Below are 16681 nucleotides of genomic sequence, written 5' to 3'. Positions count from 1 at the left end.
TAATTGATGTCTTTAAAACACAAATCATAGTATAAGTGTGGCATAATGTCAAACGATGCCCAAATGTAATTGATTCTATACTTAGCAATTAAAACGCCTGGAGTAAAACGCGCAGAGTCTCGGTATTCCTATAATGAGCAAGTCACCTTTCCTTGGCAGAATGTATAATTAGACATTTTCTCTGCCAGAGCGTAAGAAACTCCCCGAAATGCCAAGACAATCAATCAAGATATCTGCGACCGCTTTCTGTCTCTGTCCGTCTCTGAACATCTGCCATTAATTGGAGCAACTTAATTGAGCAATACCACCGTAGTTTATAGCTGCAGACCCGAAAAATCGAGAAAAAAGAAAGAAAATCGCGTTATCACTGGGCTACGACAATTTCCAAAACTAAATTGAGAATGGCTCGAGACGGGATCGAGACAACGCGACGAATCTTGTTTTTTAAAGAAAATTTATCACACAAATTTCCAATGTGGGATATTCAGTAATGACATGTCATGAAGCACCTAGGACAGAGGGAGGTAATGATTTATACTAACGTTTGTATGACATTTTGGCTGACGTATCCAGCAAACAGCGAAGCCTGTTCCTCCCCCCCCCCCCCCCTTTCACAATTGAACCTTGTCATGCTAACACACTTTTTAAAACCTAAGGAAAAAAATCACACCACTTGTGACGGGTCTATATGTATTTTTTGTATTTTAGCTGAATTTAGTTTGAATTTTAGTTGAATATCAACAAACATGATTGGGTGCGCGCGTGTGTGTGTGTGTGTGTGTGTGACTTTGCTTCTACAAAAAGCATATTTGCAATATATTTCTTTTATTTATTTATTTCTTTTATTTTGTTAGTCTTTTTTTTAGTAGGGTGGCTCCATCAGTAGTTAAATACTGTCTTCCGTGGAGGCCCATTTGAATCATTCAATTCATTCTCTCACTCCGCTAATCCCAATATTACACATACTGTAGACATCACTTTGGCGCAAGTCGATTTTGCATTCTCGCAAACAATGCCTCCTGTTCATCCAAGCGTTATCACATACCACACAAAAATTATACCAAATGATTTGGGATAAAACACTCTTTCATAAGATGTATAATAATTTAATGTTCATAGATGATTTTTTAAATAATTAGCAATTTTCTAGGTGGAGATTCTTTTTGACTCACACGGTATATAATAGGAGCTGGTTATAAGTTTTGCATCAAGATAGAGGGTATGAAAAGGTAGGAGGTAGGGGGAGGGAGAAAGAGAGAGAGAGAGAGAAAGAGAGAGAGAGAGAGAGAGAGAGAGAGAGGGAGAGAGAGAGAGAGAGAGAGGGGAGGAGGGAGAAGGGGGTGGGAGGATGATGATTGAAATGTATGCATCATGGTATCGAATATTAAAGACTTTCATCATCAGTATGAAACAAAAAAATCCTATAAATGATGTTTGCGTTTTTCATACCCACGTGTTGATATAGGTCTCTCTGTTTCTTTCTCGCTTTCAATCTGTATATGTGTATGTTTGTCCCCCCCCCCCCTCCCCCCCTCCCCCCCCCCCCCTCTCTCTCTCTCTCTTTCTTTATCTGTCTCTGTCGCCGTCTCTCATTTCTATTCTGGTTCAGTCTCGATCCTTGTATTTTACACATTTTTTTGTATATTTTGGAACGGTCAAAGTTACAGCTTTCCGACAATGCAGTACAAGTTCTCAAAGAGTTCATGACACGAAATCAAGGGAATAATTTGTTTTTATTACAAATATGAATGAAATAAACTATATACGGTAAAAGGATGCTGACGACAGTAACAGTGGAGGAAACTAGATGGAACTCATGATGCCTCCGCCATAGAGCGATTTTACAAACCAAAACAGAGGCAAATTTTCAAATTAAAGTTTAATTGTAATCAATTAACAGGTTCTCAGAATATGATGATTGCAAGCTATTTATCATTTTACATGTATGACCCTTTGAACTTTGACCTCATGACCCTAAAATGTACTCGGTTCATTGGCTCTGCAAGATACATATATGTCCCGAGTTTGATAGTAATCCATCCGATAGTATTGACAATGCGATCGCAAGCTATTTTTGCATACATAATGAGCCATGTGACCTTTGAACTTTGACCTGAGGACCCCAAAATCTAATCAATTTATCAGCTCTGCAAGATACATACATGACCTAAGATTGGTGGTAATCCATCAATAGGTTCTTGATAACGTGATCACGAGCTATTTTGCATACATAATGAGCTCTGTGACCTTTCACCTTTGACCTCGTGACCCCAACATCTGATCAATTCATCAGCTCTGCAAGATACATACATGACCTAAGTTTGGCGGTAATACATCAATCGATTCTTTAGATAACGTGATCACAAGCTATTTTGCATACATAATGAGCTCTGTGACCTTTGACCTTGTGACCCCAACATCTGATCAATTCATCAGCTCTGCAAGATACATACATGACCTAAGTTTGGCGGTAATACATCAATTGGTTCTTGAGATAACGTGATCACGAGAACGGGACGTACGGACGGACGGACAGACGACCAGAAAACATAATGCCTCCAGCTACAAAGTATTCTTTACAAAAATATAATAACTTTCCTACTCTTTTAGAATAAAAATGGTGTTCTAGATAAATGATCATAGGCCTACTCAAATAAAATGTATTTATCCATGTCCCCCCCCCCCCCCTTTGTTTATGGGGGAGGGGGGAGGGGATTCCTTTTATAGATACATTATATCTATCTACTCACAATTACATCATACACGATTCATCCTTTTGACCCGAGCCTTTAGCCATTACTAACATTTACAAATGTTTTTGTTGTGTGTAGTATTTAAATTTCATCATCTCAAGTAAGAGGTGCATGTGGTGCAACTACCACAAAATGTTCAAATAAGAACATAAAATACAGTTTAGTATAGGGAATAGTTTAAAAATATATATTTCACAGGTAGATAAATATTTAAAATGTCACACTTGTTAATACATCATATATGGAAACTAAACTGAATATAGTGCTATGTGAGTTTATTGAAAATAATAATACTGTTATATATAAAATATATATATACAAATACTACTGTATCAGTTGAGGGTGTAATAAAGTACAATGTAGAAATGCTTATACCAGAGATTGGAGTTCGTTCAGGTCATGAGGGAACAAAATATGCTCAAATATAGTAGAACATTATACCCACATAACAGTATGAAAACCTGTATTTCTGAGAAAACACATATTTTGTCATTTGAATACTCCCCAAGGAGTGGAGATGTTGGACATTATGAGGGACTGAAATCCAGTGACAAGGGCCTTGTTTCATCAAACTTTCTTCATCAAAACTACTGCCACAGAACTATTACATACATGTACATACATGTATCTGCACATAGCCAATCAAATGTCAGGATGTTAGTAGCTCAACATAACATTCCCGAATCTTGTTTCAACATTTTGGCATAAAGATATTTTTGCGAGTCAAGGGAGTCAAATTCACAAGCTTTAAGATTTACGTAAAGCCACAAGCACTGCCAATTATTTACTTTTCAATAATTGTAAAATTCATAGAGGTATTCTTGTTATGCCATCTATAATAATGTTAAATCTCATTACTTTTGGTGGTTTCTTGGGTCGTCCTGAGTGACGTCACTCTGGTGGCAGCACATCCTGAACAATCTCATGCATGAAAGTATTTAAGATGGTTTTATCTACACACATATTCACAAAAACAAAGAAAAATGAAAGCAGATAGAATTTCTAAAATTTTATCTAGCCTTATACTATATACTCTTTCTATTTTTGAAGATATTGTAGAATTGTTTCCTGAACATTTAGCATTATATAAACAATTTCGTCTGTTGAGTTAAGCACATTAGCTTTATGTGAAAGTATATGAGTTAACACCAGGGGTGGATCCAGCCGGCGGCAGGGGAGGGGGCCCAATTCGTGAGAAAATATTTAGCGGTGAAACAGCAGGCCGATACTTCGCTCAATGGGGTGTTGTTTTTTTTGGCCCTCCCCTGGATCCACCACTGGTTAACGCCCTTCTGACTCCAAACATACGATACCATTGTGGGTTTGATCAGTGAACTGAAATGCACCATACAAATCACACATTTCAATAACACTGTCCGATGCTGCGTATTACCTTAAAAATACACAAATAAAACAATGGTTCTGTGTCATACAGATGACATAGTAACTATCTCAATAATCTTAGAAGGAAACATTGATAAATAAACATAATTTATAAATGAAATATCACACTGACTGGCAAGACCACTATGGACTATGTGTAGTTTAATACATATTGCTTTTTACAAATGCTAACACAATAAAACAATCTCTCATCTTTAGTATCCTCTAAGAATGTTGTACAACACAAAAATGCCCATTTCTTTTTTCTTGTCATAGAAAAAGAAAATCTTGTACTAGATGTGTTCTACTATCCAGGGAACAAGAGATTGATACAGATATCTCCAACACTGATTACAGGAGAGGGGTCAGTGACACAAAGACGTAACTCCATTTTTGCCATTTTGAGAAAAAGTGGTTTATGTGTCACTGGGCACTTGGGCCTTCAGGAGTTAAGTCCATGTTTCACTAGCCATTGACTTCAATGGGGTGTTGGGTGGAGTTACAGTGTATGTATTTGTGTTTCCTTGAAAGCCTACATTTTTCTGAACATTTTGATATCAAATACTCATTTTGGCAAAATATGGAGTTACGTCTTTGAGTCACTGAACCCTCGATATATGATAACTTATAGATTGCACTTATTACTCTTTCTCTAGTACGAGTTTATCAATTCACAACTGTTGTCTGTCCCTGCCAATATTGGGCAGAGGCTATTTCTGAGCTTCGATAAGGATGGGACAAAATGATGACTAATTTAAATAAGTAAAGCCTATTCATTGTATCTCCTACAGACTATCTCCCTCACTTTTCAAAAGACTTTTGACTGGTAGGCGGGAATATCTCAAATCACGACTGCAATTTCGACAAATCAGATGGCTAGATTTCTAAAGAGAGGTATATAATTTAATATACCAAATGTTTACTGTTATTGATTGAATATTTGTACTGTGTTTAAAAAATAAACAATTATTTTGCAGACGTTTGGGGAAGGGGGGGGCGGGGGGTAATATATGTATGTAAATGCACTTCTTCACTAGAAATAATGAAATAATTTGCGTCATGATTTAGCCAATTTTGATATTTGTCATAATATAACACTGAAAACAGAGATGGAATGATGAAGTAGTTCTGCCTTTTGTCAGAACGATATCATCACGTCTAAAATGGGCGCTAGTTTTGCGTTCAGAAGCCCAAACACCCTAAGGAGCAGGCTTATTCATCCTAAAGATAAATCAACTGTAGAAGAAAGGACAGGCATCGTCTATGAAATAACATGCACTGATAGTGACAATTAATAATTCCTATGTTGGAGAAACAGGGAGAATACTGAAGGATTGATTGAAAAACACAAAATAGCCATACGATTGAGCAATCCATCTCATTCAGCAGTAGCAGAATATGCCATTAAAGGTCCAAATATAAGTTAATGTGCAGGGCTGTATACAGCTCATATATTGTTATTCAAACATCTAAATATATTTTATAGATTTTTAAATATTGTTTTAAATAATTTTCTCAGACCTGCTAAGCTCCACCCTAAAAAAAATGCTCCAGATCTCATTTCCCTAATGACATCATCTGTCAATCATTAGTGAGCTAACAAAAGACAGAGCTGATCACCTGTTTTTCAATAGACCATGCAATACCAACATAGGAGTTGCTATGTCACATGTGCAGTAGCATCGCCAGGAAAAGAAAGGTAATGTGTAGGTATTGTATGAAAGAATGCAATTATTTTAGGAGCATGTGCCGAGCTGGGGGAAGTTACATACCACTGTCTCTTGTTAGCTCACAAATGATGTTCAAGTATCATAACACACATTCCTAATAATGTCACCTTATACAAATTAACAACAATTAATCAATATACAGGAATATATCCATTTTAGGGAGGCGTTCATGATTCAGTTTCTCAACAAATAAATACTTTTTAATTCGATAGCAGTGTGTCAAAGATCAACAAACATTAGCTTTTAAACTCTCATATCCTGTGCAGTGCTCTTTTCATTTTGGAGCACCTAAAAAGCTCAGTTATTAACGAGATGACTGCCAAACCACTTTTCCACAAATATCCATGATCCTTAAAAACCCATTTTCAAATTAAACCGTAGAGGGCTTACTTACAAGCCTTCTACATTGCCAAGGAGATCAGATTTGATGTACCATTACGCACTTTTTACCGGCTCAATTTGAGGAATTCCACTTCCTTGTCAATGGATTAAATAACTGATCACTCTTAAACGGTAGCCACAACATGCCTGGTGAATCATCCAATCACGTCACTCCTGTACGTCAGAGGTGTAAAGTCCAGCGCATGGACTCCATGATGCTTTGAACAATGAAACAAGACCCTGCTCAAAGACATCCTGTCCTTCTTCTCATCTGACCTGCAAATGAGTGCATCTCTCTCTCTCTGGCTCTCTCTCTCCTTCATTTGTCCTCCATCGATGTTGCAAGCACTTGCTTTAGAACATCATCTTCTTCTTTATTATAATCCTACAGGAGAAAAGCAGAACAAAAATAGTAACATGTAGACTTGAAGGCAATACATACTATTGGTGCATAGATACGTGTATGCGCAAAAAATACATATCTTTATTTACGAGAGCATTAAAATCACGAGAAAATATCATCTTTTTGGTCAATCTGCTTCTATTTTTAATCAAAATTTTAACGATACTAATGGCTGTAAATTCAACAGTCCTAAAATTGAATCAGGATATGAACCTATATGCTATTATCATACAATTACTATGAACGGTGTAAATATATGTCAAGTGAAATTATATGAGTAAAAAAAAATATGAAAAATTAATTTGAAAGTGATTAAAAAAAAATTTGCTATTAATAATAATAAAAAATAAACAGTGACAGCATAACATGTAATTAAGGCTCATACCAATGTTGGATTTAGTAGAAAGTTTTCATCCACTCCTGTGGACTTTCTTAAGCCAAGTGATTCTTCATGCAGTTTCTTGCTGTCTGCTGCCTTGAGATCACTGTGAGGAAGACAGGTGATAGTGTATAGCCCGATCATATTGATCCTCGAGTCATCCAGTCATCTCAAGACAGCAGACGGCAAGAAATTACGGTATGTGAAGAATGACTTGGCTTGAGAAAGTCCACAGGAGTGGATGAAAGCCTGCCTGCTTAATGTTAAGGTTGGCAGAAGCATAAATTACATGTTACGGTATATGATCACCCTGATAAATAGAAAAATGTCAGTATTAGTGACAGATAAATCAAAACTGTTCAAGATTGGATTGGAAAAAAGATTGACCTCTGGCAACAACATGTAAAATCAACCTATTTTAAGTCCTTGTAGTAATACATACTGGCATTTTGGGGGTTTGACGTCAACCACAAAATTGGTCCTTGAATTATCACAATATAACAGTGAGATAGCTAGTTTTGTCATGAAAATTTGTTTAACCCTTTTAACCCTTGACATGCAACAATTTAGGATATATACATAGAACATTTACCTGGTAAAGTAATATAAAGAATAAAAGTAAATCTGTAATATCACCATTTCATCTTGAATTTTTAACTATGCAACTCAAACTTCCTAATACAGCAGTAGAGATAGCAGACACCTAACATGTATCAAGATAATACCTGCAAGGGCTATAGCAGGCATCAATGTAATAATAATAATAATAGGTCAATTTATATAGCGCAGCTACTATATGAATATACTCTCCTGCACTTAATACAAGGTATCATATTATTACCCCGGCTGTAGCTGAGCTGCCATGATAAGGCAGAAAGCATTTCAAGGAATTAAATTCCTGCCAGGTAGCCATTTACATCACCTGGGTTGAGTGTGGCAAATGTAGAGCAATGTCTTGCCAAAGGACATTAGTGCCGCGGCGGGACTCGAACCGCGGACCTTGTGATCGACAGTCCGGTGAGGTATCCACTCGACCATGTCACCTCTACATGTACGAAACAAGAGAGGCACTTACCACATAAGTATCGTACTCAAATTGATGCCTCAGGTTCATATGATGTAGAAAGTTACTGCTCTCATAGGTGGGGTCTCCCCAGGGCATAGAGGCACATATGGGGCATACAACGGGCGTGTCGTTGGACTTGTGTTCCTTGTTGCAATGTCTTCTCAGGCTGTCACAGTCGAGGTTCTTGGCTCCACAGACTGGGCACTGGAAGGTGGATCGGTTTGGAAGGTTGCTGAAAAGGAGAAGGAGATTGAGAACATGCAGAACTGCTGAATTTCAAAGCACGCTGTATCGAATATCAATTGGAACATATTTCACTTACCGGTAGATGTTGTGTGAACTTTACAGCAAGGGGAAAAGACATGGAATAGATAAATATGGAATAGATGTCCATGTATCAGACCTGAACAGTGATCTAAAATGGCAACCACTACAGAGTCGACATTTTGTGGCTAGATACTCGCTCTTCTACAAATCCATCAAAGACCAAGCCGCCATATCCATACCTGAATACATCACACAACCCTAGAAGATACTCAAGGGACACCATAGTCTCTCCTTCTCTAACATAAGATGTAACATGGATATTTATTGGCTCACTAACTTTCCAAGAACCATTCAGGCCTGGAATTTAACCCACCCCCCCCCCCCTCCCCCCTCCAGCATCGTTGCCTGCAACTTGGTTGATACCTTCAAAACCAGACTCTGGGAATCAATCCAAAGGGGTAATATAAGTATAGTCCCTCCCCACAACTGCAATGTGATGGGTCTAAATTCCAAAATGTTCTTGTCGCAACAAACACTCTCTCTTGAACGATAACGTTCTTATTGGTCACCTATATATCCCTCTTGAGGATCAGGACCAGGATCAGAACAGAATCAGAATCAGACTACAGGACATGTGGTTAAAGCCATTTACAGAACCTTGACGCCATGCTAGTTGAATGGCAATTATCATACAAGTACCTAAGGACAAGCACTGAGAAAGCTGCCTCACTCTAAAGCATATTGAATGAAAAACAAGCGCTCTGACAATATTTATGTTAAAGGTAACTCACCTAGGAGTTTTATAAGAAGTGGGACTATGAGGTTTCAACTCGAGTATAAATTGACTACCCTCACCTTGCTACCCTACATGATCATGAACATTCAGGAAACTAATAAAAGATTGGGATGTCTACAGTAAATTACCTTGGAGGTTTCTGAGCAGTAGGACCTACAGGCCAAAACTCTGGTTTAGATTGACTAGAATGACTATATACCCTAATATAGAACCTTAAAGAACATGGGTTGTCTTAGGCAACTTACCTTGAATGATTCTGGAAAGTATTGCCTACTGGCCAAAACTCTGGTTAAGATTGACTAGAATGACTACCCTAACATACAACCTTACAAAATGTGGGTTGTCTAACTTGTCTTATGTGACTTACCTTATAGGTTTCTGAGCAATAGGACCTACAAGCTTCAACTCTGATTTACATTGACTAAAATGACTACCCTAATATACAACCTTACAGAATATGGGTTGCCTTTAATAGGTAATTTACCTTGAAGGACTCTGAGAAGTATTGCCTACAGGCTTAAAGGCTGCTTTAGATTGGCTACCATCATCCACGAGTCTACAGGACATGGTATGCTGTCTCAGCTTGGACAATGTCATCTAAATATACACAAAAGAAAGACAATCAAGATACAGTCAAACCTGTCTACAGCGACCCCCCAAGGGAAACACAAAAAGTGGTCTTTGTAGACAGGTTCCTTTAGTACATGTTTCAATGAGAAACCATGTTGTAAACAGGAGGTCACTAAAGCAGGTTTGACTGTATTAAGGAGTGTTTTAGAACTTCACCTTTGAAAAAAAAACTTTAAAGTAGCCACACGAAGAATCAAAAGAGTTTTGAATTGATGCAAAACTCATATCATTGCGAAGGGGAAGCCTTGCTGATCAAATTACAACTCTTTTCTTCAAAATATGTTTGGGGACCGCAGTAATCAACTCTCAAAAATGTTAGTTTTGAGATCCAGGATTTTTGCCTTAATCAGAGCGTCAATATTTGTGACATCATATACGGGACACGGCTGGCTAGCTGCAGACTGCTACACGGCACTGAGCTGTTTGTCCAGTGTGTGACGTCACTATTCAGAGCTCGCTACGCTCATGTGTTTGGCTTACGTTCGGGGGCGCTTGGGGGTCTAAGAAGGTCTTGAAAAATTGCACTTTACGCCTTTCCATGATATCTATATGATTTCTCAGCAAATTATTAGTGTTTTTCAAGAGAAAATCTTTCCATCCATATGTAATTTGTTCTAATTATCAGTTGTTAGTGAATTTTCTTTGTGTAGCTCCTTTAAATGTATTCCAATTAGAACCAACGCAACTCTTTAATAAACCATCAATGAAACATGTATTCTGAGCACAATTTTATCTCTTAAACATATTATTTTACAGTGTTTCTCTAAAACAAAATTGATAATAGGAGACTGCTTTTTATCTCAGATTTCACCTTTCATTTATAAATTTCAATCTCTTACTTCTTGCTTACTCATTAGTCATAGGCCTACGCATCATACAAGCAAGTTTAACGCTAACGCCAGTGTATTTCAAGTAAAATTTAATTGGGTTTAAGTAGATAAAAAATGCAATACAGGCAGACTACCGGTAGAACTAATGTGGGGCTGGCTGTTTTGGTGAAACTAGCCCTTCTCAATACTAATAACTGGTCCCATTATGACACAAGATGACTATAGACATGTACTGTAACATTGATGAATTAGGCAGCATTAATGTAACTGTCATTAGAAATCTGGGCATCATTCCATAAAATCGTCACGACTACAAGTTCACTGACAGTCTGACACCCCATTGAAATGCGTGCATTGTAATTGACATGCGTTTCAATGGGATGTCGATGAACTTGTGCTTTGACAGTGTTGTGAAACCTGCCCCTCTGTGTACCTTCTTTTTGCAACCTATACAAGTGTCTTTGATGGATGTCATCTGTTTCTCCACATCTTTTGCTCTACTTCTCTCCTTGGGTTTAAAGGTCACTCGACATAGAGGGCAGCTCGGTGAAACCACGGTGATGAAGGGAGCAAGACACTCTTCACAGAACCTGCAAAAAAGACAGGAAATTGAAGTAGCAAAAGCCGCATGTATATTAGACCAAAAGCTTCAGAAGTTCAGTCTCTGATATCGGCGGTGTTCTACTTGTTCCACTGATCACCTCTATACAGTGCGTCCCAGAAAAAACAAAACTGAGAATTATTGATGTTTCATCATAACTTAATCACAATTATAATTCATAAATTACACATATTTGTAAAGCTTAGATCCTCCTCTTTCATATGATGCATATTTCATGCACGAGTAATTAAAACAATTTGAAGAGAGAAAACCAAAAAGTCATGTGGCGGGTGGTATCTGAATTTCAAAGAGAAAAATCACATTTCTAGAAAGTTCAATTTCTGCCTTTTTATATGACACCTCAATCAGGAAAAATAAGCCAGGAATAACAAAGTTGTGTGAGCTTAAAGTGTGATGCTTGCATTTCTATAATTTGATTAAACGAAATCGCTTTCACTGGCTCCCTGCAGAAAGAGTTCCATATATACCCCCGCTAAATAAAAACGAAAACAAATTCTTTTTATCTTTCTTTCTATCTCTCATTGTCTAACCCTTACCCTAACCCTAACCCTAGTTTCCCATGCATTATATATTATTATATTATTTTATTATTAGGTATATAACTCTGAAACATATCTATATTTTGTTTTCAATTTTAGTGGGGGGTACACTATGGAACTCTTGCCCCTGCGTGCACAAAGAAGACAATCGAAAGACTTGATAAGTTGATGCACGCAGGCGCAGATCCAGGATTTCTTAGGGGGCGGCCCAAATTTGAAATTTTGCTAGCCAAATATTGGTACGTAATAGTGGCTACTAAAGCAGTGGCATAATGAGCAAAATCTTTTTTTTTTTTTGGGGGGGGGCAGAACAAATTCTGCATCACCACCGCTCTTACATGGAGGCCCTGCTGAACGTTTTTCAAAGTGGGTGGGGGGAGGGGGAGGCTAGAGTATTTACAATCAAGTAGAGCGTAGCATTAATTGGTGTGGGGTCTAGGGGCAAAGCACCGGCGGGGGTCAAGTCGAAAGCTCAGGGCGTATGGGCATTTAATTACGGTCAGATGAGCATATTTTTATACCTTATTCGTGACACTGGCAGGACACTAATTGGCGTGGGGTCCAGGGGGCGGAGCCCTCAGAAGGTTTGGGTTTTAGGAATCACATTACAGTCAGATGAGCATCCAGTGGCCCGCCTTAGAGCCCTAGGTGGGGTCCAGAGCTCCCGGAAGTTCAGGGGTTTTAGGCATCACATTACCGTCAGATGAGCATCCAGGGGCCCGCCTTAGGGCCCTAGGTGGGGTCCAGTGGGCAGAGCCCCGGAAACTCAGGGATTTTAGTCATTTAATTACGGTCAGATGAGCATATTTCAATAACTTATTTGTGACACTGGCAGGTCACTAATTGACGTGGGGTCCAGGGGGCGGAGCCCTGGAAGCTCAGGGATTTTATGTATTAAATTATCGTCAGATAAGCATCCAAGGGCCCTAGGTGGAATCCAGGGGGCAGAGCCCCCACAAGCTCAGTGGTTTTAGGTATTAAATTAAGGTCAGATGAGCATATTTTGATACCTCATTTTTTTGTGACACTGGCAGGTCGCTGTTCTTTTTTTTCTCTCTTTCTTTCTTTTTCTCTTTAATATACTTTTTCAAAAAAGGAGGGGGGAGCTCAAGCCCCCCCGAACCCTTCGTTCCGCGTGCCCAGACATGTAGGCCTCTAAATAAACATATTTCTTGCCTGACTGTTAATTTGGGAATTTGTCATTTTCCAACAAATGCATAAAAAATATAATTCACTAAAAAGTGAGGAAAAATCCAAGAAAATCATGTCATTTTCAGCACAATTTGTAAATCACTAGTATCGAATTAGAAATAAACCATGCTTAAATTCTATTTGGTTACAATTGCAGTAAATTGCACCTGAAATTCCATCATTAGTCAGGTGGCTTAGTGAAATTTTCGTTACTTGCCGGATAAAAGCACCATTTTTGGTACAAGGCTCCCTTAGGACCTACTAAACGATATTAGGCTAGGAGCCTCCGGCAAAAATTTCAAATTACGGTTGTGGGAGCGGGGGCGTCTTTTGGAGCCCCCAAATAATTGTATAACATTGATTTGTTGTTGTACAAATGCCATTTTTGGTACAGGGCTTCCTTAGGACCTACTGAACGATATTAGGGTAGGAGCCACCGACAAAAATATCATATATGGGCGTGGGGCGGGGGCGTAGCCTCGTAGCCCCCAAATAATTTAGAAGGTAATATAACATTTATATGTTGTCGTACAAATGCCATTTTTGGTACAGAGCTTCCTTATGACCTACTGAACGATATTAGGGTAGGAGCCCCCGGCAAGAATATCATATAAGGGTGTGGGACAGGTGCGTCGCCTCGTAGTCCACAAATAATTTGTAATGTAATAAAACATTGATTTGTTGTTGTACAAACGCCATTTTTGGTACAGGGCTTCATTAGGACCTGCCGAATGATGGTAGGGTAGGCGCCCCGGGATACATATTCATATATGGGTGATTGGGGGCCCATCGCAACTGATCTCCCCCACCTTTCTTCTTCCTCTTTTTAATAATAATAATAATAATAATAATAATATTTAATATTTATATAGCACTTATTACAAATGTCTCTAAGCACTTTACAAATACATATTACCCCTGTCATTGGATTCAGTGCTTGCCCGCACACACTGTGTGCACAAATCTCCACTCCCTGGGGAGCATTCCAGCCAGGCGTTACATGACGCTCAAAAACTGTTTGACCAACAATGACGGTCGCATCCTACCGGGTACCCATTTAACACCTGGGTGGAGAGTAGCAAGTGCAGGTTAATATCTTGCCAAAGGATATAGTGCTGTGTCGGGATTCGAACCCTCTACCTTCACAACTCCAGTCAAGCGCCTTAAACCACTCGACCATGACACTCCTTTCCCTTTCCATTCCTAGCTTCCTTCTGTCTCTTATAAGTTTGCTGGGGAGGGGGAGGGTAAGGGCCTTTCGGTCCCGCCCCCCCCCCCCCCCCCCCCGATCCACATGTTGGTGGCGGAATTAATCGCAACTGATCTCCCCTTCTTTTCACAACTGATATCCCCCTTCTATTCTTTTCTTCTACCTCTTTATTTCCTTCCCTTTATCTCCTCTTTTCCTTTTTTTGTTTCCTTTCCTTCCTTCTCTCTATTTTTTTTTGCTGGGGGGGGGGGGGGGAGGCAACACTCTTTTACCCCCCCCCCCTCATTCTTCCCCCTTTTCTTTTCTGCTTCCTCTTCTTTCCTTCCCTTTCTCTCCTCTTTCCCTTTCCATTCTTTTCCTTCTCTCTCTCTCTCTCTCGCTCTCTCTTTTTTGGCGGGTGCCCCCCCCCCCCCCCCCCCCCTGGATCCGCGCCTGGATGCACCCATGGCCAGACCAGATGGCTGGATCAATTACCATTATCCCCAATTATTTCCTAGCCGTAATTTTAAAGCAAGTTATAGTTGACAAATGCCAGTTTTATTAATAAAATCCCCATACGTTGGTCTGTTCTGACTTTTATTCGTCATTTTGTGTGTGTCGATGCGATATGCATAGGCCTAGACTAGTCAAGTCTAGCTAGTCACTGTGTGTTGTTTTGACTTTCGTCTGTTCGCAGTTCACGAGTTGTTGTTATTTTACTCACACATGATTGCAGGGTATCTTTGTTGGTTTCAGGAACAATTCCAGGCAAATAGAGCACTTGCATGCTTCATTGGGACTTGAAGAAGATGCCATGATTGATACACTGCTATAGTAGACTCATCAGCAAGGACTTCTTCTTATTTACAGCTATTCTCTCGTCTCATTGCCGAAGCCCTTTACCGCAATAGTCCTTTGTTTTGAAATACAAAGATCTAGAGAGTGGGCTATATTTGGCGACCAATAACCGCGACCTAAACGATTCGGGCGAAGTTAGCCCGTTAAACAATAGAAATCCCGCTGTGGTGTCTTCAAAAAGGAAAACGAAAAATGAATGTGTAACATGGGTGATAAATGGAAGATAATAATGATAATAATAACACTCAGTTTAATAAAGCGCTTATTACAATCACTAAGCGCTTCCAAAATTGGAGATTATTACCCTGGCTTTAGCTGTGCTGCCATTATGGCGCTCTAGCATTCCAATGAATTAGATCCAAGCTTTTTTTACTGGAGTCTTGAATTAAAATAAAACGTGGCATAGTCTATATAGCAGAGCAAATACCCGGTACCTTATAAACTGGCACATTTCATGTGTTGCAAACATATAATTTCTGTTTCAAGTTGAGATTATAATATACAAAGTTTTGGTATGGGGTAATGACTTTGGTTCGAATTAACATATTGGAAGCATATGTGGTCCTACAATATTCAGTGATCATTGTCGCGGTTGCCTCGAGTCTAAAGTTATGAAATTGTAAACAATAAACTCTTTATAATGTATAGCTCCCTCTCAAGGTCAAGACATTAATTAAAGCTATAACTAGGCGTTGTGGCGTGCGCCTGTAATCCAGCTAAAAGTGGAAGTTACAAACTGATTCAGCCGAGGACACAGGTTCGAAACTGAGTCACGTCTTTCGGATGGTGACGTTAAAAGTCGGTCCCCAGACGTAAATAATCAGATCTGATTGATACACGTCTGTAAAAACCAATACACACACACACACACATATAACAACTAGGCGTTGTGGCGTGCGCCTGTAATCCAGCTATAAGTGGAAGTATTCAGCCGAGGACGCAGGTTCGAAGCTGAATCACGTCTTTCGGATGGTGACGTTTAAAGGTCGGTCCCAGGACGTAAATAATCATATCTGATTGATACACGTCTGTTAAAACCCAATACACACACACACACTATAAACAATATTTCTTGACTAAAATCGACCGATTAGCTATTCCGTTTGGAAATTGTATATCACAACCATGGGCGTACGCAGGGGGGGGGGGGGGGGGGGGGGGGTTGGGGGTTCAAACCCCCCCCCTTTGGTATTTTTATGTGTGTAAACCCCCCTAAAAAAACTAAAAACCCCCTTTTTTTTTTCTTTTCTTTTTTTTAAATTTAAAAAAAAAAAAAAAAAAAAAAAAAAAAAAAATTATGCCCACGGCTAACGTAAAGTGACTTTACCCCCCCCCCCTAACGAAAAAAAAATGTCAAATTTTCAAATTTCGAGACCAAAAAAAAAAAAAGTGTCCAAGAAGAGCAGTCCAAAATGTATTATTAAACGAGTCTCCTCATTTAACTACCTCGGCAGCATGATCTCCGAGGATGCCAGATGTTAGACAGAGATCAAGAGAAGGATATAATAGCTCTCGCTGCTATAATCTGCATTTTTAAAGTTAGGCAAAATGTTGACAAATCGAACAATGAGTATGAGGACTAGAATAAGAGTACTGATTTGTTATCTACCCAGTACTTATGTATGCTCAAATTAACTTTTTGTCCACGGGGGCTCTTCCCCCAA

The 16681-nt window shown here is 39.1% G+C and overlaps 1 protein-coding gene across 1 annotated transcript; it reads right to left on the bottom strand.

Annotated features, from left to right (window-relative positions):
* Positions 1 to 5874: 5874 nt before the first annotated feature.
* Positions 5875 to 15109, bottom strand: LOC579965 (RING finger protein 166). Its single transcript, XM_030976021.1, has 5 exons — positions 14884 to 15109; positions 11052 to 11208; positions 9643 to 9755; positions 8105 to 8327; positions 5875 to 6632 (listed from the first exon to the last, which is right to left on the bottom strand). Exons 1-5 carry the CDS (start codon positions 14973 to 14975, stop codon positions 6567 to 6569), a joined length of 651 nt encoding a protein of 216 aa, XP_030831881.1. The 5' UTR covers positions 14976 to 15109; the 3' UTR covers positions 5875 to 6566.
* Between the last annotated feature and the right edge of the window lie 1572 nt (positions 15110 to 16681).

This window comes from Strongylocentrotus purpuratus, unplaced genomic scaffold, assembly GCF_000002235.5.
Source record: "Strongylocentrotus purpuratus isolate Spur 01 unplaced genomic scaffold, Spur_5.0 spur5_scaffold_8, whole genome shotgun sequence".
NCBI lineage: Eukaryota > Metazoa > Echinodermata > Echinoidea > Camarodonta > Strongylocentrotidae > Strongylocentrotus > Strongylocentrotus purpuratus.
The sequence above is the reverse complement of the archived record's forward strand: the minus strand, read 5'-3'. Positions and strand labels throughout refer to the sequence as shown.